The sequence below is a fragment of the Cetorhinus maximus genome, chromosome 26 (assembly GCF_964194155.1).
Source record: "Cetorhinus maximus chromosome 26, sCetMax3.hap1.1, whole genome shotgun sequence".
NCBI lineage: Eukaryota > Metazoa > Chordata > Chondrichthyes > Lamniformes > Cetorhinidae > Cetorhinus > Cetorhinus maximus.
This window is the reverse complement of record NC_135904.1, coordinates 7,321,919-7,338,507: the sequence shown is the minus strand read 5'-3', so window position 1 is coordinate 7,338,507 and position 16,589 is coordinate 7,321,919. Positions and strand designations below refer to the sequence as shown.

Sequence of the window (16,589 nt, the reverse complement as noted above, 5' to 3'; positions counted from 1 at the left end):
CTCCAGCAATACTCAAGAGGCTGGACACCACCCAGGCCTAAGCAGCCTGCTTGGTTGGCATCACATCCAAAACCTTCAACATTCACACCCTCCTCCACTGGTGCACAGTGACAGCAGCGTGTGCCATCGACAAGATGCACTGTAGCAAGTCACCAGGGCTCCTCCAATAGCACCTTCCAAACTTGTGACTTTGAGCACCTAGGAGGAGAAGGCAACAGATGCATGGGAACACCACCACCTGCAAGTTCCCCTCCAAATCATACACTATCCTGACTTGGAACTATATTGCTGCTCTTTCATTATTGCTGGGTCAAAATCATGGAACTCCCTCCCTAACAGCACTGTGGGTGCACCTATACCATGTGGATGGCAGCGGTTCAAGGAGTTGGCTCTCCCCCACCTTCTTAAGCACAATTAGGGATGGGCAACAAATGCTGGCCTAGCCAGTGATGCTCACATCACAAGAACAAACAAAAAATGCTCCATCCATCATGGTGTGTGGGGTAGGCTTGATGGACTAGATAGTCTTTTTCTAGTCATTAGTTATGTATGTTCATATATAAATATATGTCCTTCTTATGTGGTAGCATCTTGAGAGGTGCTGTTCTTAGCAGAATCTTATAGATGATTAACAACTTGATCTTACCGCTCCAATATATTAGGAATGCCTCATTGATCAGCAAGATGCTGTCACTTGCACCATGTGGTAGGTTCTTGCTGGGCATCATTTGCGGGGTATCCCAACCGATGGATTTTATGCCTGAGGTGAGATCTCTTGCTTGCCTGACTTAGACTATGTCATGAGATTCGCCACCTCATCACCATCTCTAGTCTGACATCGAATTCAACAGCAAGAGATGATTTCTTGCACTGTGGGTGTACCTACACTACAGGGACTGCAGCGGTTCAAGAAGGCAGCTCACCACCACCTTCTCAAGGGCAATTAGGGATGGGCAATAAATGCTGACCTAGCCAGTGATGCCCACATCCCATGAACGGATAAAAAAAAAATCCCCTCTGCAGCCTGTCTAAACCCAGCAATTCTGCCCCAACATTTCAGGCAATTCAACTAAAGAGTAAACCACTTAATCATGTGCTCTAATTATGTGCAACAGGTATTCCATGAACACAGCATCATCTTTGGATATCGCCACCCAAGGAGCACAGCTACTGATTGCTTATTCAGTCTTTTCCAATTGACAAATGAGACTGTGAACATCTGGACCCACTTCCTACCGACCTGGTAAGTGATCACTGGACATGGAACTACACTCATGAAGAATGAGCTTGTGTTTATATAGCACCTTTCACACCCTTGGTGTGGTCACTCTTGTTTTGTAGGCAAGCGCGGCAACCAGTTTACGCACAGCAAGATCCCACATTGGCGATGAGCTGTGACTAGTTAATCTGCTTTAGTGGTGTCGGTTAAGGGATGAATATCGGCATGGACACCAGGACATCTCCCAGCTCTTTTTTTGAATGAACAAACCCTTGATTTCTTTGGAAAGACATCAGTCCAGCACTCCCTCAGTGCCAGACTGAAGGGGCAGCCGAAATTATTGAGACTCCACAACTTTCAAAATCATAGGCAAGAGTTTTACCACCATGTCAAATTGATATTGACAGTAATACTGACAGAAGCTCCATCTGACAAAATGGGTCACAGTGAAACTCCAAACTCTTCCCAAAGAGTTCCATTCACAATCAAACTTGGGTGTCTTTGAACATGTCCAGTGTCGTCAGAAAGTTGCTAGCTGTCACAATTCCTCAGCTGACAGGGAAGGTTTATAAACACCTTCAGGGCCAATTCAGCATTTCTCTTATTAGCTTGAACATGAGCAGGAGCGTTGCCTTGCAGCAAATTGATATTGACACAATTCAATATGAAGCTACAGCTGACAGTGGCCACAGTGAAATTTCATATCCATCTCTCCCAGATATCTCCCACCATCTCCATCTCTCCCAGATATCTCCCACCATTTCCATCTCTCCCAGATATCTCCCACCATCTCCATCTCTCCCAGATATCTCCCGCCATCTCCATCTCTCCCAGATATCTCCCACCATCTCCATCTCTCCCAGATATCTCCCACCATCTCCATCTCTCCCAGATATCTCCCACCATCTCCATCTCTCCCAGATGTATCCATCATAAGGTCAGAAGTGAGATGTTTGCTGATAATTGCACAATGTTCAATACGATTCATAACTCCTCAGATAACGTCCTTGTCCAAATGCAGCAAGATCTGGACAACATTTAGGCGTGGGCTGATAAGTGGATGGTAACATTTATGCCATACAAGTGCCAGGCAATGACCATCTGCAACAAGAGAGACTCTAACCATCTGTCCTTGATATTCAATGGCATTACCATCATTGAATCCGCCACTATCAACTTCCTGGGGGCTACCATTGACCAGAAACTGAACTGGACCAGCCACATAAATACTATGGCTACAGCAGCAGGTCACAGACTGGGAATTGTAGGTTCAGTAACCAATCTCCTCCCTCCTCAAAGCCTGTCCCCCATCCACAAGAAACAAGTCAGGAATACTCTCCACCTGCCCAGATGATTACGACTCCAATACTCAAGAAGCTCAACACCATCCAGGATAAAGCCTGATTGCCACCCCAACCACCAACTTAGACACACTCCCACCACCACTGTCACACAGTGGCAGCAGTGTGTACTATATATGAGATGCACTATAGGAACTCACTAAGGCTCCTTTGACAGCTCCTTCCAAATGCACAACCTGTACTACCTAGAAGGATAAAGGCAACAGACACATGGGAACACCAACAGCTGTAAGTTCCCTGCCAAGCCACGCACCATCCTGATTTGGAAATATATCACCATTCCTTCACTGTCGCTGGGTCAAAATCCAGAAACTCCCTCCCTAACAGCACTGTGGGTGTACCTACACCACATGGACTGCAGCGGTTCAAGAAAGCAGCTCACCACCACTTTTTAAGGGCAATTAGGGATGGGTGATAAATGCTGGCCTAGCCAGTGATGCCCACATCCCATGAAAGAATTAAAAAAAACTCCCACCCTCAAGGACATTCTGCTCTGAAGGATGATGTATCGTGACACACGGTGAATACTTGTCAAATGATTGGTCCATTTTTTTTAATGAATAGAATGATACCCAGGAGTGAACACAAGGGTTTAGTCTGATCAGAGATTACAATAGGTTATATAGACGATAATGTATGCTCAGGTTAGATGGTACAGCCAATCAAAGGGCAATAGGTGAAATGGTAGCCGGCAATGAATTGTTCTCAGAAGCAAAATCCTGCAGATGCTGGAAACCTGAAATAAAAACAGAAGACGCTGGAAATGCTCAGTAGATGTGGCAGAAACTGTGGAAAGAGAAATGTTTCATCTCAATGACATTTTGCCAGGACAATGAGTCATTTTCATTGGGGATGCTGCTGGAATGTTTGTCCCTTTTATCTCCGTTTTTGCACCTTTTATTAATTTTAAGGGGAGAGGGAGAATGTGGACGGATGTCAGTCATGCAAACTGGAGCACTTTGTGTCAATATTTGGCAGCCAGTATCAGATTATTTATAGCGCGACCCCAAGATCTGTTTACATTGTCCCAGCAATGTTGTGGGAATGGCCATGTTGTGACATCAGACTTTCTTATGTATAGCGCCTTTCACAACCTCAGGACGTCACAAATGTTTAAGCCCAATTACATTCTTTTGAAGTGTAGTCACTGTTGTAATGTAGGAAACACAGCAGCCAAATTTCTCACAGCAAGATTCCACAAACAGGAATGTGATGATGATGACCGGGCAATCTGTTTTTATGACATTCCAGCAGCATCTCAAATGAAAATGACTCATTGTCCTGGCAAAATGTCATGGAGATGAAACATTTCTCTTTTCACAGTTTCTGCCACATCTACTGAGCGTTTCCAGCGTCTTCTGTTTTTATTTCAGGTTTCCAGCATCTGCAGGATTTTGCTTCTGAGAACAATTCATTGCCGGCTACCATTTCACCAATTACCCTTTGATTGGCTGTACCATCTAACCTGAGCATACATTACTCTCTATATAAACTATTGTTACCTTTGTTTAGACTAAACCCTTGTGTTCACTCCTGGGTATCATTCTAGTTATTTTAAAAAATGGACCGATCTTTCGACAAGCATTCACCGTGTGTCACGATACATTGTCCTTCAGAGCAGAATGTCCTTGAGGGTGGGAGATTTTTAAAAATTCTTTCATAGGTGTGGTTGTCACCGGCTGGGGATAAATATTTGTCAGAACGCCCAGGAGAACCTCCCCTGCTCTTCTTCGAAACAGTGCAGTGAGATCTTTTATGCCAAACTGAGATGGTTAGCATCATGGACAGTGCAGCACTCCCTCAGTACTGCTCTGTACTGGGGTATCAGCCTGGATTAAGTGCTACTACCGTGAAGAAGAGCAAGGGAGGTTCTCCTGGTAAATCTTTATCCCTCAGCCATAAAAACAAATTACCTGGTCATCATCATCATCATCATCACATTCCTGTTTGTGGGATCTTGCTGTGTGAAATGTGGCTGCTGTGTTTCCTACATTACAACAGTAACTGCACTTCAAAAGTATTTAATTGGGCTTAAACGTTTGCAGCATATTGAGGTTGCGGAAGGCACTATATAAATGCAAGTCTTTCTTGAACATGTTGTGAAAGATGAAATTATGATGTCGCAACATGATCGATCCCACAACATTGCTGGGACAATGTAAACAGAACGTTGTCACGCTATAAATAACCTGATACTGGCTGCCAAATAGTGGAAATCAGTGAGAATGCCTTTTCAAATATAAAAGCAAGATAATGCAGATGCTGGAAACTTGAAATAAAGACAGGAAATGCTGGAGAAAGCTCAGCAGGTCTGGCAGCATCTGTGTTTTTATTTCCCAAACCAACGAGGCTACCAGCTTTTTGGGTACTATTGCTGATGAGTGGATTTTCTGGCCAATGCTGGCTCAGTATGAACACTTGGCACATTTGGAGTGAACTTCTCTTTGTGTTATTTTAAAACAGTTGACAAGTTACTTATCCTTAACAGGTTAACAGCACTGATTAGAATAGCTGCTCAGCGCTATGTCTGTACTGCATGAGCAGCAATCTTGTGCTGTAATTTTTTTCCAGTCTTTTGGGGTTTGAGCCAAGGCTGGATTCCAACTCATTTCAGTTTGATTAGTTTTAATTCAGGAGATGAAGCTGTGTTTGCATTCATGCAAGCAAGGAAGAGGTCAAGGTCGTTAAAAATCCAATAAGGAGTAAAATCCCCTGCCAGTGCTGACATGATGTTCTGAACTACGTTAGAGTCTATGGCACAGAAACAGAGTTGGTTTGGTCTCAGTTGGCACGGAGGTAGGTGGGGTTACACCCCTGGGTTAGGGAAAATGAAAATGTCTGCCAGGGTTCCTGGTCCTGAATGCAATTCAGAGACACCTGCTGGAAAGATTATTTGCATGGACATGTCCCATGGCAGTATTCTGATGAAGAGCAAGGGGTCTTCTTTCCAGCCGACATTCATCCCCCAACCAACAAAAAAAAAAATAAGCAGGTGGACTGGTCATATATCTCGCTGCAGTTTCTGGGATCTTGCTGTGCGCAGATTGCCATGTTTCCTACATTACAGCAGTCATTATTCTGCAGAAGTACTTCATTGGCTGTAATGTGCTCTATGACAGCCTGAGGCTGTGAAAGGCGCTATATAAATGCACGTTCTTTCTTGTGGGTGATGTCAGGATCAACTTCACTGTGATGTGAGGGGGGGAGGGAGCAGCTCTGATAGCCCTCGTCGGAGATCACTCATGTGGAATGGTTACTTGGCTGTGGGAGGCAGTTGTGGTACAGTTGCCTCCATCTGCACCTTATTAAACTGGCAAAATACTCCAAAACAAATCAGGCTTTTCTTACAGCAAGTTGACCTAGGGGTATCACTTTGAAGTACTTCCTCTGACAGCAATTTGCTTTGAATCATTTTCACAATAAAGTCAAGAAAACTCCTTGGTGCAACGTAGGAGGGAGTCAGGCAATTTTCTGATTGCTTGCTGGCTGCAGCAATACAGGTAAATGAAGGTGATAAATGGTTTGCTAATGATCCTCAAGACAATCGCATACGCTACACACGAAGGTTTATGGCTGCTCAGGCTGACTTAGTAAATGTCCTCCACCAGCCTGTTTACATCAAGTACAGGTTTCTCAGTCTGGGCTCCAGCCACAACTGAGCAGTGGGAGAATGGTGTAAAATGTTTGTGCTGTGTTACTCAAAACACAAGACTTCAGTGCCTAAGGCCGCCATTCTCAGCTTTGTTGAATGTAACGCGGCTCACACACGGTAACATGGGGAATTTGTGAGTGTGTGAAAACAATGGCTCCAGGGATGAGAGAGATTGTCTCTTTTCCACCCCCCCCCCAAAAATATAGCTTCTGAAAGAAAGCCAAAAACGCTTTTCACAATTGTAGCTCCCCATTATGGAGGAAAGTCTGTACTTTTCAGAAAGGGTGTCATGTTAGCAAAGTTGCGACCTGTGAGATTTGCCGTGCATTGCATCAAACCCGGGTAGTAAGGGTGTAGCTGATATATGTTGTCCTTTGTAACTGTAAAACTCGTTCTAAACCCGTTAGAAAGAATCTGGCAACAGGCAGCATGGAATGTACTTTACTGTAAATATTTTCAGAAAAATCCATACAGAATGAATAAATAAGCGACAAACAGTGATCACATTTAAAGGAGCCGTCCACTGTTATGTTTCTATGTCTGTTTTACGCAAACATACCAATCTCACACACAGGACTGGTAATCTATACATAGGTTTGGTTTATTTGAAGATACATTATAGGATGGTTTAACCGACAGATCTACTTTGAGGATTCAGCAACTATTACTCACAGGGACAGCACAGCTGCAATTCCAACACACATGACAAGCTGCTGGTCACATGCTGCTTTACATCTTGGTTACCTGCTCATTTGCATACTCCCTCGAAGTGATATCACAACATCGTCCTTTACAGGGCAAGTTTTCATAAACTGCGATTTGTCGACATACGTAGAATTTACAACAAAGAACCTTTCGGGCCAACTGACCTATGCCATTGTTTATGCTCCATGCAACCTCCCTTAATTTATCTAACCCTAACAGCCGGCCCTTCTACTCCTTTCTCCTTCAAGCACTGATCTAACTGCTCCTTTAATGCATTTATGCTATTTGCCTCATCTACTCCATGTGGTAGAAAATTCAGCATTCTCACCACTTTCTGGGTAAAGAGGTTTCTCCTGAATTCCTTATTGAATTTATTAGTGACTACTTTATATTTATTACCCTTAAGTGTAGAGTCTATAGACAGCTGAAAACATCTTCTCTACATCTACCCTGTCAATACCCATAATAATTTTAGAGACCTCTGCCAGGCCACCCTTCATTCTTCCCTTTTCTGGGGGAAAAAGCACCAATCTATTCAATCTTTCCCAAGAGTTACAACCTCTCAATCCTGGCATTTTGTATGTTCTCCAGTGCATCTCAATATTTCTGACTTCACTTTAATCATTCATGGGATGTATACATCACTGGCTAGGCCAGCATTTATTGCCCATCCCTAATTGCCCTTGTTAAGAGTTATTGCTGTGGATTTGGCATCACATGTAGGCTAGACCAGGTAAGGACAGCAGATTTCCTTCCCTAAAGGACATTAGTGAACTGGATAGGTTCCTACAATAATCAACAAAGGTTTCATGGTCATCGTTAGACTTTTTAATTCCAGATTTTGATTGCATTCAGGTTCCACCATCTGCCGTGGTGGGATTTGAACCCAAGCCCCCAGAGCATTACCCTGGGTCTCTGGATTACTAGTCCAGTGACAATACCATTATGCCATCACCTCCCCCACTTCAACAATTTGCTGCATTAAATCACATAATTGTAGACAAATTTTGAACGAATTACAGCAGAATGAACATTATATTATCCAGTGGTCTCAGTTGTCATTTGCTCAGGGGTTACACTGCTTTCCTGCCAGATAATTCATTGTGGAAAACCCAGATGACATTTTCTTCGGATTCCAATAAGAGACTGGCTAAAGACAGTGCTCAATGTCCAAAAGTACCCAGCTACACAATGCCTGATCTCCCCCCTCGAAGTTAATAAAGGAACGTTTCTTAGGAATCCACATTTAAAGTGGAATGTACAGAGTCAATATGCAGCCTCCAAGGCATCCAAAACACTTGGGTTTGTGAAATGGAGCTTCCATCACTCTTCACCTACAGCAAAGGAAATGCTGCACCAGAAAAAAAAACAGAAAATGCTGGAAGAACTCAGCAGGTCTGGCAGCATCTGTGGAGAGAGAAACAAAGTTAACGTTTCAAGTCTGTATGACTCTCCTTCAGAGCTAAAGAGAAGTAGAAATGTGATGGATTTTATACTGCTGAAGAGGGGGTGGAGCAGGTGGAGCAAAATCAAGGTCAGGGATGGGTGGGAGCTCAGGAGCTCTCCCCCTCTTAAACAGTATAAAATTCATCACATTTCTACTTCTCTTTAGTTCTGAAGGAGAGTCATACAGACTCAAAACGTTAACTCTGTTTCTCCCTCCACAGATGCTGTCAGACCTGCTGAGTTTTCCCAGCATTTTCTGTTTTTATTTCAGATTTCCAGCATCTGCCGTATTTGCTGTATCAGACATTGGTTAGACCACTATCAGAGTGAGGCATAGCTGCTTGGGACCCGTATACTGCTAAAAACATTCCCCTCCTTGAGAAAGTTCAATGACGGGCAGCTCCTTTCATTGCAAACAGTTACTTGTGAGATTCTAGAGTCTCCCCGTTGGTTACCTCGCTAGGTGGGCACAGTCTCAGAGCCAAAGAAGAGCCCATGGGTTGACCTGCCTCTATAAAATGATGAATATTTCTAAGCAATACATTAAGCCCAAAAGTGACTGAGCTCAAAGAGTTCACAACCAACAGCTCCAACTGTGCACACCCCAACATACTTCCTTTGCTAACTCCTTTCTCCCCCCAAGAACAATTAAGGACTGGAACAATCTTCCACAAACTTTAATCTCCATGCCCTGTAAGGATTCATTTAAGGAAAATCAGTTGAACTTTTTAACTTAATGTGACCATCCATTGCACTCATTATGCACCTCCTGTGAAAATTCCCTTGTGGAAGACTATAGAGTGGAAACCGTACCAAATACCAAGGACACTTCAAAGTGCTCTACAGGCGATGAAGCACATTTGAAGTGTGTTTACTGTTGTAATATAAGAAGTGGGTTGAGCAAGCTCAAAGCTGAATTTATTGAAAATCTGCTTTTCTGTCTGTATTAAACTTTATTCCATTGAATTTAATGAAAAATTATCTTCTCCCTTGCAGGTATTTCCTGTGGAACCTCCTGGCTCTCTCCTACACCCTGGACTTTTGGAATGAAGCGTACACATGGCCTCTCCTTGTTTACATGCTGTCGAGTTGCATCTACCCATTTACCTCAAGTTGTGCCCATACATTTAGCTCAATGTCCACCCGAGCCAGACATATCTGCTTCTTTTTTGACTATGGTGCTCTCAGCCTGTACAGCCTAGGTACAAATACTGCATTGCTTCTAGCTAAATGTATAACCAACATGTCATTGGGGGAAGATGGATATCCTTATAGCTTCTCTAACTGGCCTGTGGTAACTTTGGCAGCAATTTGGTAGAAAGCCTGCCTAGACATACATAAACAGGGTTACCATCGGTGAGATGCTCTGAGGAAATTTGTCCCCAAGTAATTGTGAATTGTGCTGATGAAAGGTGTATGACAGTTTTACATTTTGCATTGCCCTTTCCCCTTAGGCTCCGCCACTGTCTACGCAGCCTACATCATGCCTGACAAATGGATCAATACCACCTTCCACAAGTGGTTTGTACCTGTTGCTGTCTTCAATACTATTGTTTGTACTGCTCTATCATGCTATTCCAGGTAAGGCTGGTTACCAGAACATCACACTTTGTTTGCAGTTGTTATGGTACAAGATGAGGAAGCCATTTCAATGTTTGGTTCACTAGAATAGCCTCATGCTGCTCACCGATATAATGCCAACAGAATTAGCTATGAGGGCATTGTATTGATTGACTGAATCAAAGACGTCAGAACATATCAGAATTTTGTGATAGCTGCTGGTCAAATCTCATTGTGACCCTAATTATGTTTTGACTCTGATCGTGATCATACAGTGACCCAAATGATTCTGACACTCTAATTACTCTCTGATCCCATTTACACGGTGACCCAAATTGCACTTTGTCCCAAATTGCATGAAGGCCCCCTAGTTACACTTTGGCCTGAATTGCAGTGGCCCTAATTACACTGCGTGGATTACTGCTGGGGTTTTCCCAATCTCCCACCGTAACTGTAGCAGAATTCCTGGACAAGTGATGTGAACAGCAGAAGACTCAGAGAACCCCTGCAAAACTTCCAGATGACAATGACCCTTATGACCCTGCGCTCGCTGCTCATTGCCTTGTTTGTTTCACTGATTTGGTGGGGGATGGTAGCATAGTGGTTCCGCTACTGGAGCAATAATGCAAAGATCTGACTGATAACCTGGAGACATGGTGTCAAATCCCACCACAGCAAATGGGGAAATTAAAGTTCAAATAAATAATTAAAAATCTGGAATTAAAAAGCCAGTATCAGTAAAGGTGACTGTTTTAAGTACAGGATTGTTGTAAAAACTTATCTGGGTTCACTAATGCCCTTTAGGGAAGAAAATCTTTTATCCGTACTTGGTCTATGTCTATATGTGACTCAGACTCATAACAGTGTGGCTGACTCCTAAATGACCTCAAAAAGGTGGCTGACCACCACCACCTTCTTGAAGGAAATTAGTGGTGGGCAATAAATGCTAGCTGACCTTGCTGGGAATGCCCATGTCTCATGTACCAATTAAAAATAAAACTGATGGTAGAAAGGACATGTCCCAGGTGCCACTAGCTCAACCTTGTTACCGAATGTATTACTGACTAAAATTGCAGTTGACTAACAGTTTCCGTATCCTCTACCTCTGTTTCTTTGCTGATAGCACTGGCTCTGGTTGGGGTAGAGTTCCACAGGTCCTGACAACCCTCTTGATATCTCATCTGTCCTTCTCAACTGAGCCAAATGTATTGGTGAGCTTCTAGACTAGGGTTAAAAAGAAAGAAAGATTTGCACTTATGTTGCACTTTTCATGATCACCAGACATCTCAAAGCTCTTTAGAGCCAACAAGGCACTCCTTGAAATGCTGTCATTGTTATAGGAAAAGTGGCAGCCAATTTGCACACAGCAAGATCCCACAAACAGCAATACGATAATGACCAGATAATCTTTCTTTTGTGTTGTTGATCGAGGGATAAATACAGGATAATAACTCCTCTAATGTTCTTCAAAATAGTGCCATGGGTCTCTTACATCCACCCAAGCCAGCAGATGAGACCTCAGTTTAACATTTCATCCAAAGACAGCACTTCTGACAATGCAGTACTCCCTCAGTACTGGAGCCCTGATTGTTGGGCTCGAGCTCTTGGAGTTGGACATCAACCTCGAGGTTCAAAGGCGAGTGTGTTACCAACTGAGCTATGGATCCAGGGTTGCCCTGTATTTGCCAGGAATGGGTCACTAATTTTGAGGGCGAACAGACCCCAGAGAAAAATTGGGGGGGACATTTTTTAAAATATGTGTTTCTTTCATTTTCTTTATTCATGTTGTTAGTTAGAAAAAGATCAGAATGGGGAACAAAAGGCTGTTTAACTGACAGTCAAGATTCATCCAATCAGGTAATGAAGAATCCGTTTGCCTTCCGATTGGAAGACGTGTCTGGCGAATGAGTGTGTTGGGTGACCAATGGCAACAGTGTGGGGGTAGTGCAGTTGGAAGGAGGAGGTCATGTGATGAAACCTCCAGGAATACACCTGGCCAGAGTTGGCAACTCGACTATGGAGCCTCTTGCCTCATTCAATACTCCCTTTCCCCTTGCAGTCTTTCAGCTTTTAAAACCCAAACTTGACATCACCTAGCCTTAGCTCCTTAATTTTTCTCATCTTCTCTTTTCCACACATGATGGTGTCTTGCACTGTGAGCTTTCTCCTTGCTCCTCAATATTTCAAATGGGTGAAAGGTACAAAGATGTAACACAGAAGAAATTTGCAGCACGGAAGGAGGCTATTCAACCCATTGTGTCCATGCTGGCTGACAAGTAGGCACCAACCTAATCCCACTAACCAGCTCTTAATTTGTAGCCTTGTAGGTTATGAACTTGAAGTGCATATCAAGTACTTCTTTAAATGTTATGAGGGTTTCTGGCTCTACCTCCCTTTCAGGCAATGAATTTCAGATCCCCATCAAACCCTGAGGGAACAAATTTCCCCTTGAATACCTTTTAAACCCCCTACCCCTTACCAGAAATCTATGACCCCTAGTTGTTGACCTCTCAACCAAGAGGAATTGGGTCTTCCTATCCACTCTACCTATCCCCCTCAAAATGTATACACTTCAATTAGGTCTCCACTGTTTTATTTTTGAATTGTAACTTCATTACATTCTCTGATTTTAAAAAAAATTCTTTCACGGGATGTGGGCATCGCTGGCTAGGCCAGCATTTTTATTGCCCGTCCCTAATTGCCCTTGAGAAAGTGGTGGTGAGCTGCCTTCTTGAACCGCTGCAGCCCATGTGGTGTAGATACACCCACAGTGCTGTTAGGGAGAGAGTTCCAGGGTTTTGACCCAGTGACAGTGAAGGAATGGTGATGTAGTTCCAAGTCAGGATGGTGAGTGACTTGGAGGGGAATATGCAAGTGGTGGTGTTCCCTTGCATCTGCTGCCCTTGTCCTTTTAGGCGGTAGAGGCCATGGGTTTGGAAAATGCAGTCTAAGGAGCCTTGGTGAGTGTATCTTATAGATGGTACACACTGCTGCCACTGTGCATTGTGGTGGAGGGAATGGATGTTGAAGGTGGTGGATGGGATGCCAATCAAGTGGGCTGCTTTGTCCTGGATGGTGTTGAGCTTCTTGAGTGTTGTGGGAGCTGCACTCATCTGGGCAAGTGGAGAGCATTCCATCACACTCTTGACCTGTGCCTTGTAGATGGCGGACAGGCTTTGGGGAGTCAGGAGGTGAGTTACTCTCTGCAGAATTCCCAGCCTCTGACCTGCTCTTGTAGCCACAGTATTTATATGGCTAGTCCAGTTCATCTTGTGGTCAATGGTAACCCCCTAGGATGTTGATAGTGGGGGATTCAGCGATGGTAATGCCATTGAATGTCAATGGGAGATGGTTGGATTCTCTCTAGTTGGATTGGAGATTTTTTTTTGTTCATTCATGGGATGTGAGCATCGCTGGCTAGGCCAGCATTTATTGCTCATCCATAATTGCTCTTGAGAAGGTGGTGGTGAGCTGCCTTCTTAAATCACTGCAGTCTGTGTGGTGTAGGTACATCCACAGTGCTGTTAGGGAGGGTTCCAGGGTTTTGACCCACCGGCAGTGAAGGAACAGGGATCTATTTCCAAGTTAGGTTGGTGGGTGGCTTGGAGGGGAACTTCCAGGTGGTGGTGTTCCCATGTGTCTGCTGCCCTTGTCCATCTAGATGGTAGTGATCATGGGTTTGGAAGGTGCTGCCTAAAGAGGCTTGGTGAGTTCCTGCAGTGCATCTTGTAGATAGCACACACTGCTGCCATTATTTGTTGGTGGTGGAGAATATATGTAGGTAGAGTGCCAATCAAATGGGCTGTTTTGTCCTGGATGGTATCAGGCTTCTTGAGTGTTGTTGGAGCTGCACTCATCCAGGCAAGTGTAGAGTATTCCATCACACTCCTGACTTGTACCTTGTAGATGGTGGACAGGCTTTGGGGAATCAGGCGGTGAGTTACTCGCTGCAGGATTCCTAGCCTCTGACCTGCTCTTGTAACCACAGTATCTATATGACTAGTCCAGTTCAGTTTCTGGTCAATGGTAACCCCAGGATGTTGATAGTGGGGGATTCAGTGATGGTAATGCCATTGAATATCAAGGGGAGATGGTTAGGTTCTCTTTTGTTGTAGATGGTCATTGCCTGGCACTTGTGTGGTGCGAATGTTACTTGCCACTTGTCAACCCCAAGCCTGGATATTGTCCAGCTCTTGCTGTATTTGGACATGGACTGCTTCAGTATCTGAGAAGTCGCGAATGGTACTGAACATCGTACAATCATCAGCGAACATCTCCACTCCTGACCTTATGATGGAAGGAAGGTCATTGATGAAGCAGCTCAAGATGGTTAGGCCGAGGACATTACCCTGAGGAACACCTGCAGTGGTGTCCTGGAGCTGAGATGACTGACCTCCAACAACCACAACCATTTTCCTTTGCGCTAGGTATAACTCCAACCGATGGAGAGTTTTCGCCCTGATTCCCATTGAATCCAGTTTTGCTAGAGCTCCTTGATGCCACACTCGGTCAAATGCGGCCTTGATGTCAAGGGCAGTCACTCTAACCTCACCCTTACCTCGCTCTTATCTCTTATCTCACCTCTGGAGCTCAGCTCTTTTGTCCATGTTCGTACCAAATTATTTTATTATTAATCTATCCTGTGCCTGATTTCAACATTGCAATGAATTTACAGCACAGAAACAGGCCATTTGGCCTATGAGGTCAATGCCATTGTTTATTCTTCACATGAGTCTCCCCCTACTTCACTTAACCCTATCAGCATTCACTTTTATTCCTTTCTCCCTCATGTATTTATGTGGCTTCTCTTTAAATATATCGGATAATATGACTACTGCATAGTCATTACGTTATTCTAACGTTCTCACAGGCTGAACTTATACAGCTGCAGCATAGCCATTACACTGATTCTTTTAATTTAACATTCTGTTTAGAATATATTGTGAAAGGAAGGAAAATAAGCCAGATGGCTGGGCTGTGACTGATTACGAGGCAGTAATTCAATCCCTGGCTTCAACTGATTTCCACAAACGGTTTCATTTTGTGGTTGATGGTGTAATTAGAGAGCCAGGACTAAATTCCTCATTATTCACACACACCCACCCATTACACAGGCAGTCTCTCTCTCTCTCTCTCTCTCATTTCTCCCTCTGTCTCTCTCTCACTCTCACACCATCTCTCACTCTTTCTGTCTCCCTCTCTCTCTCTGTCTCTCCCTCACTCTCACACCCTCTCTCACTCTGTCTCCCTCTCTCTCTCTCTCTCTCCCTCACTCTCACACCCTCTCTCACTCTGTCTCCCTCTCTCTCTCTCTCATATCTCCCTCTGTCTCCCTCTCACTCTCACACCCTCTCTCACTCTTTCTGTCTCCCTCTCTCTCTCTGTCTCTCCCTCGCTCTCACACCCTCTCTCACTCTGTCTCCCTCTCTCTCTCTCTCTCCCTCACTCTCACACCCTCTCTCACTCTGTCTCCCTCTCTCTCTCTCTCTCTCTCATATCTCCCTCTGTCTCTCTCTCACTCTCACACCCTCTCTCACTCTTTCTGTCTCCCTCTCTCTCTCTGTCTCTCCCTTGCTCTCACACCCTCTCTCACTCTGTCTCCCTCTCTCTCTCTCTCTCTCCCTCACTCTCACACCCTCTCTCACTCTGTCTCCCTCTCTCTCTCTCTCTCTCATATCTCCCTCTGTCTCTCTCTCTCACTCTCACACCCTCTCTCACTCTTTCTGTCTCCCTCTCTCTCTCTGTCTCTCCCTCGCTCTCACACCCTCTCTCACTCTGTCTCCCTCTCTCTCTCTCTCTCTCTCTCATATCTCCCTCTGTCTCTCCCTCACTCTCACACCCTCTCTCCCTCTCTCACTCACACACACCCTCTGTCACTCTCTCCTTCACTCTCTCTCTGTCTCTCTCTTTCACTCTCTCTCTCTCTCGCTCTCTCACTCTCTCTCTCATGAGTCCTCTTGTGAAGCAAAGTTATTTTAGGTGGAACCTGCCCCATTTGAGAGCCATGGATATGTTCCCCAGCATGGGCAGTAACAGGAAAATAACCACAAAGGCTTGGTTACTTGTATGTGCAAAGAAGTCCAATCACGACCTCTCTGGTGGCCAGGGAAAGACATCACAGGTCAGTCAGCAAGGCAACCATGAGGTGTCCTGTCAGATAGGTTAGGACCCTCTATTAGACAAAAAAGCATGGAAATTACAGCACAGAAGCAGGCCATTCAGCCCAACTGGTGCGTGGCGACGTTTATGCTCCATTCGAGCCTCTTCCAACCCTACCTTAGCCAAACCTGTTTGCTTATCCTTTTATTCCTTCCTCCCTCTTGCACTAATCTAGCTGCCCATTTAAACACATCTAGCCTATTCACTTTAACCATTCTTTATAGTAGCAAGTTCCACATTCTCACCAATCTCTGACTAAAGAAGTTTCTCCTGGATTCCTTGTTGGATTTATTAGTGACTATCCTGGTGTCCTCTGATTTTGACCTCCACCACAAGTGGAAATGTCATGGATTGCTTTTTAGGTTATCATTACATGGGCAAAACTGGAAAGGGCACATTCAATGCTTAACCCTGATTGCTCCCAGAAGATGGCATTGGGCCTTCGATATTCAGCAGCCATTTGCACCATTTCTCCAGCTGTGCTTCT

The 16,589-nt window shown here is 44.4% G+C and overlaps 1 protein-coding gene across 3 annotated transcripts in view; it reads left to right on the top strand.

The window, feature by feature from the left end:
• paqr5b (progestin and adipoQ receptor family member Vb) overlaps positions 1–16,589 on the top strand; it is a 92,477-nt gene that overhangs the window by 57,821 nt on the left and 18,067 nt on the right. For all 3 annotated transcript variants that reach the window (XM_078530046.1, XM_078530045.1, XM_078530047.1), the window contains exons 3-5: positions 1,116–1,243; positions 9,380–9,585; positions 9,838–9,964. In XM_078530046.1, coding sequence (XP_078386172.1) covers positions 1,116–1,243; positions 9,380–9,585; positions 9,838–9,964 — 461 coding nt within the window. The remainder of the gene's footprint in view (positions 1–1,115; positions 1,244–9,379; positions 9,586–9,837; positions 9,965–16,589) is intronic.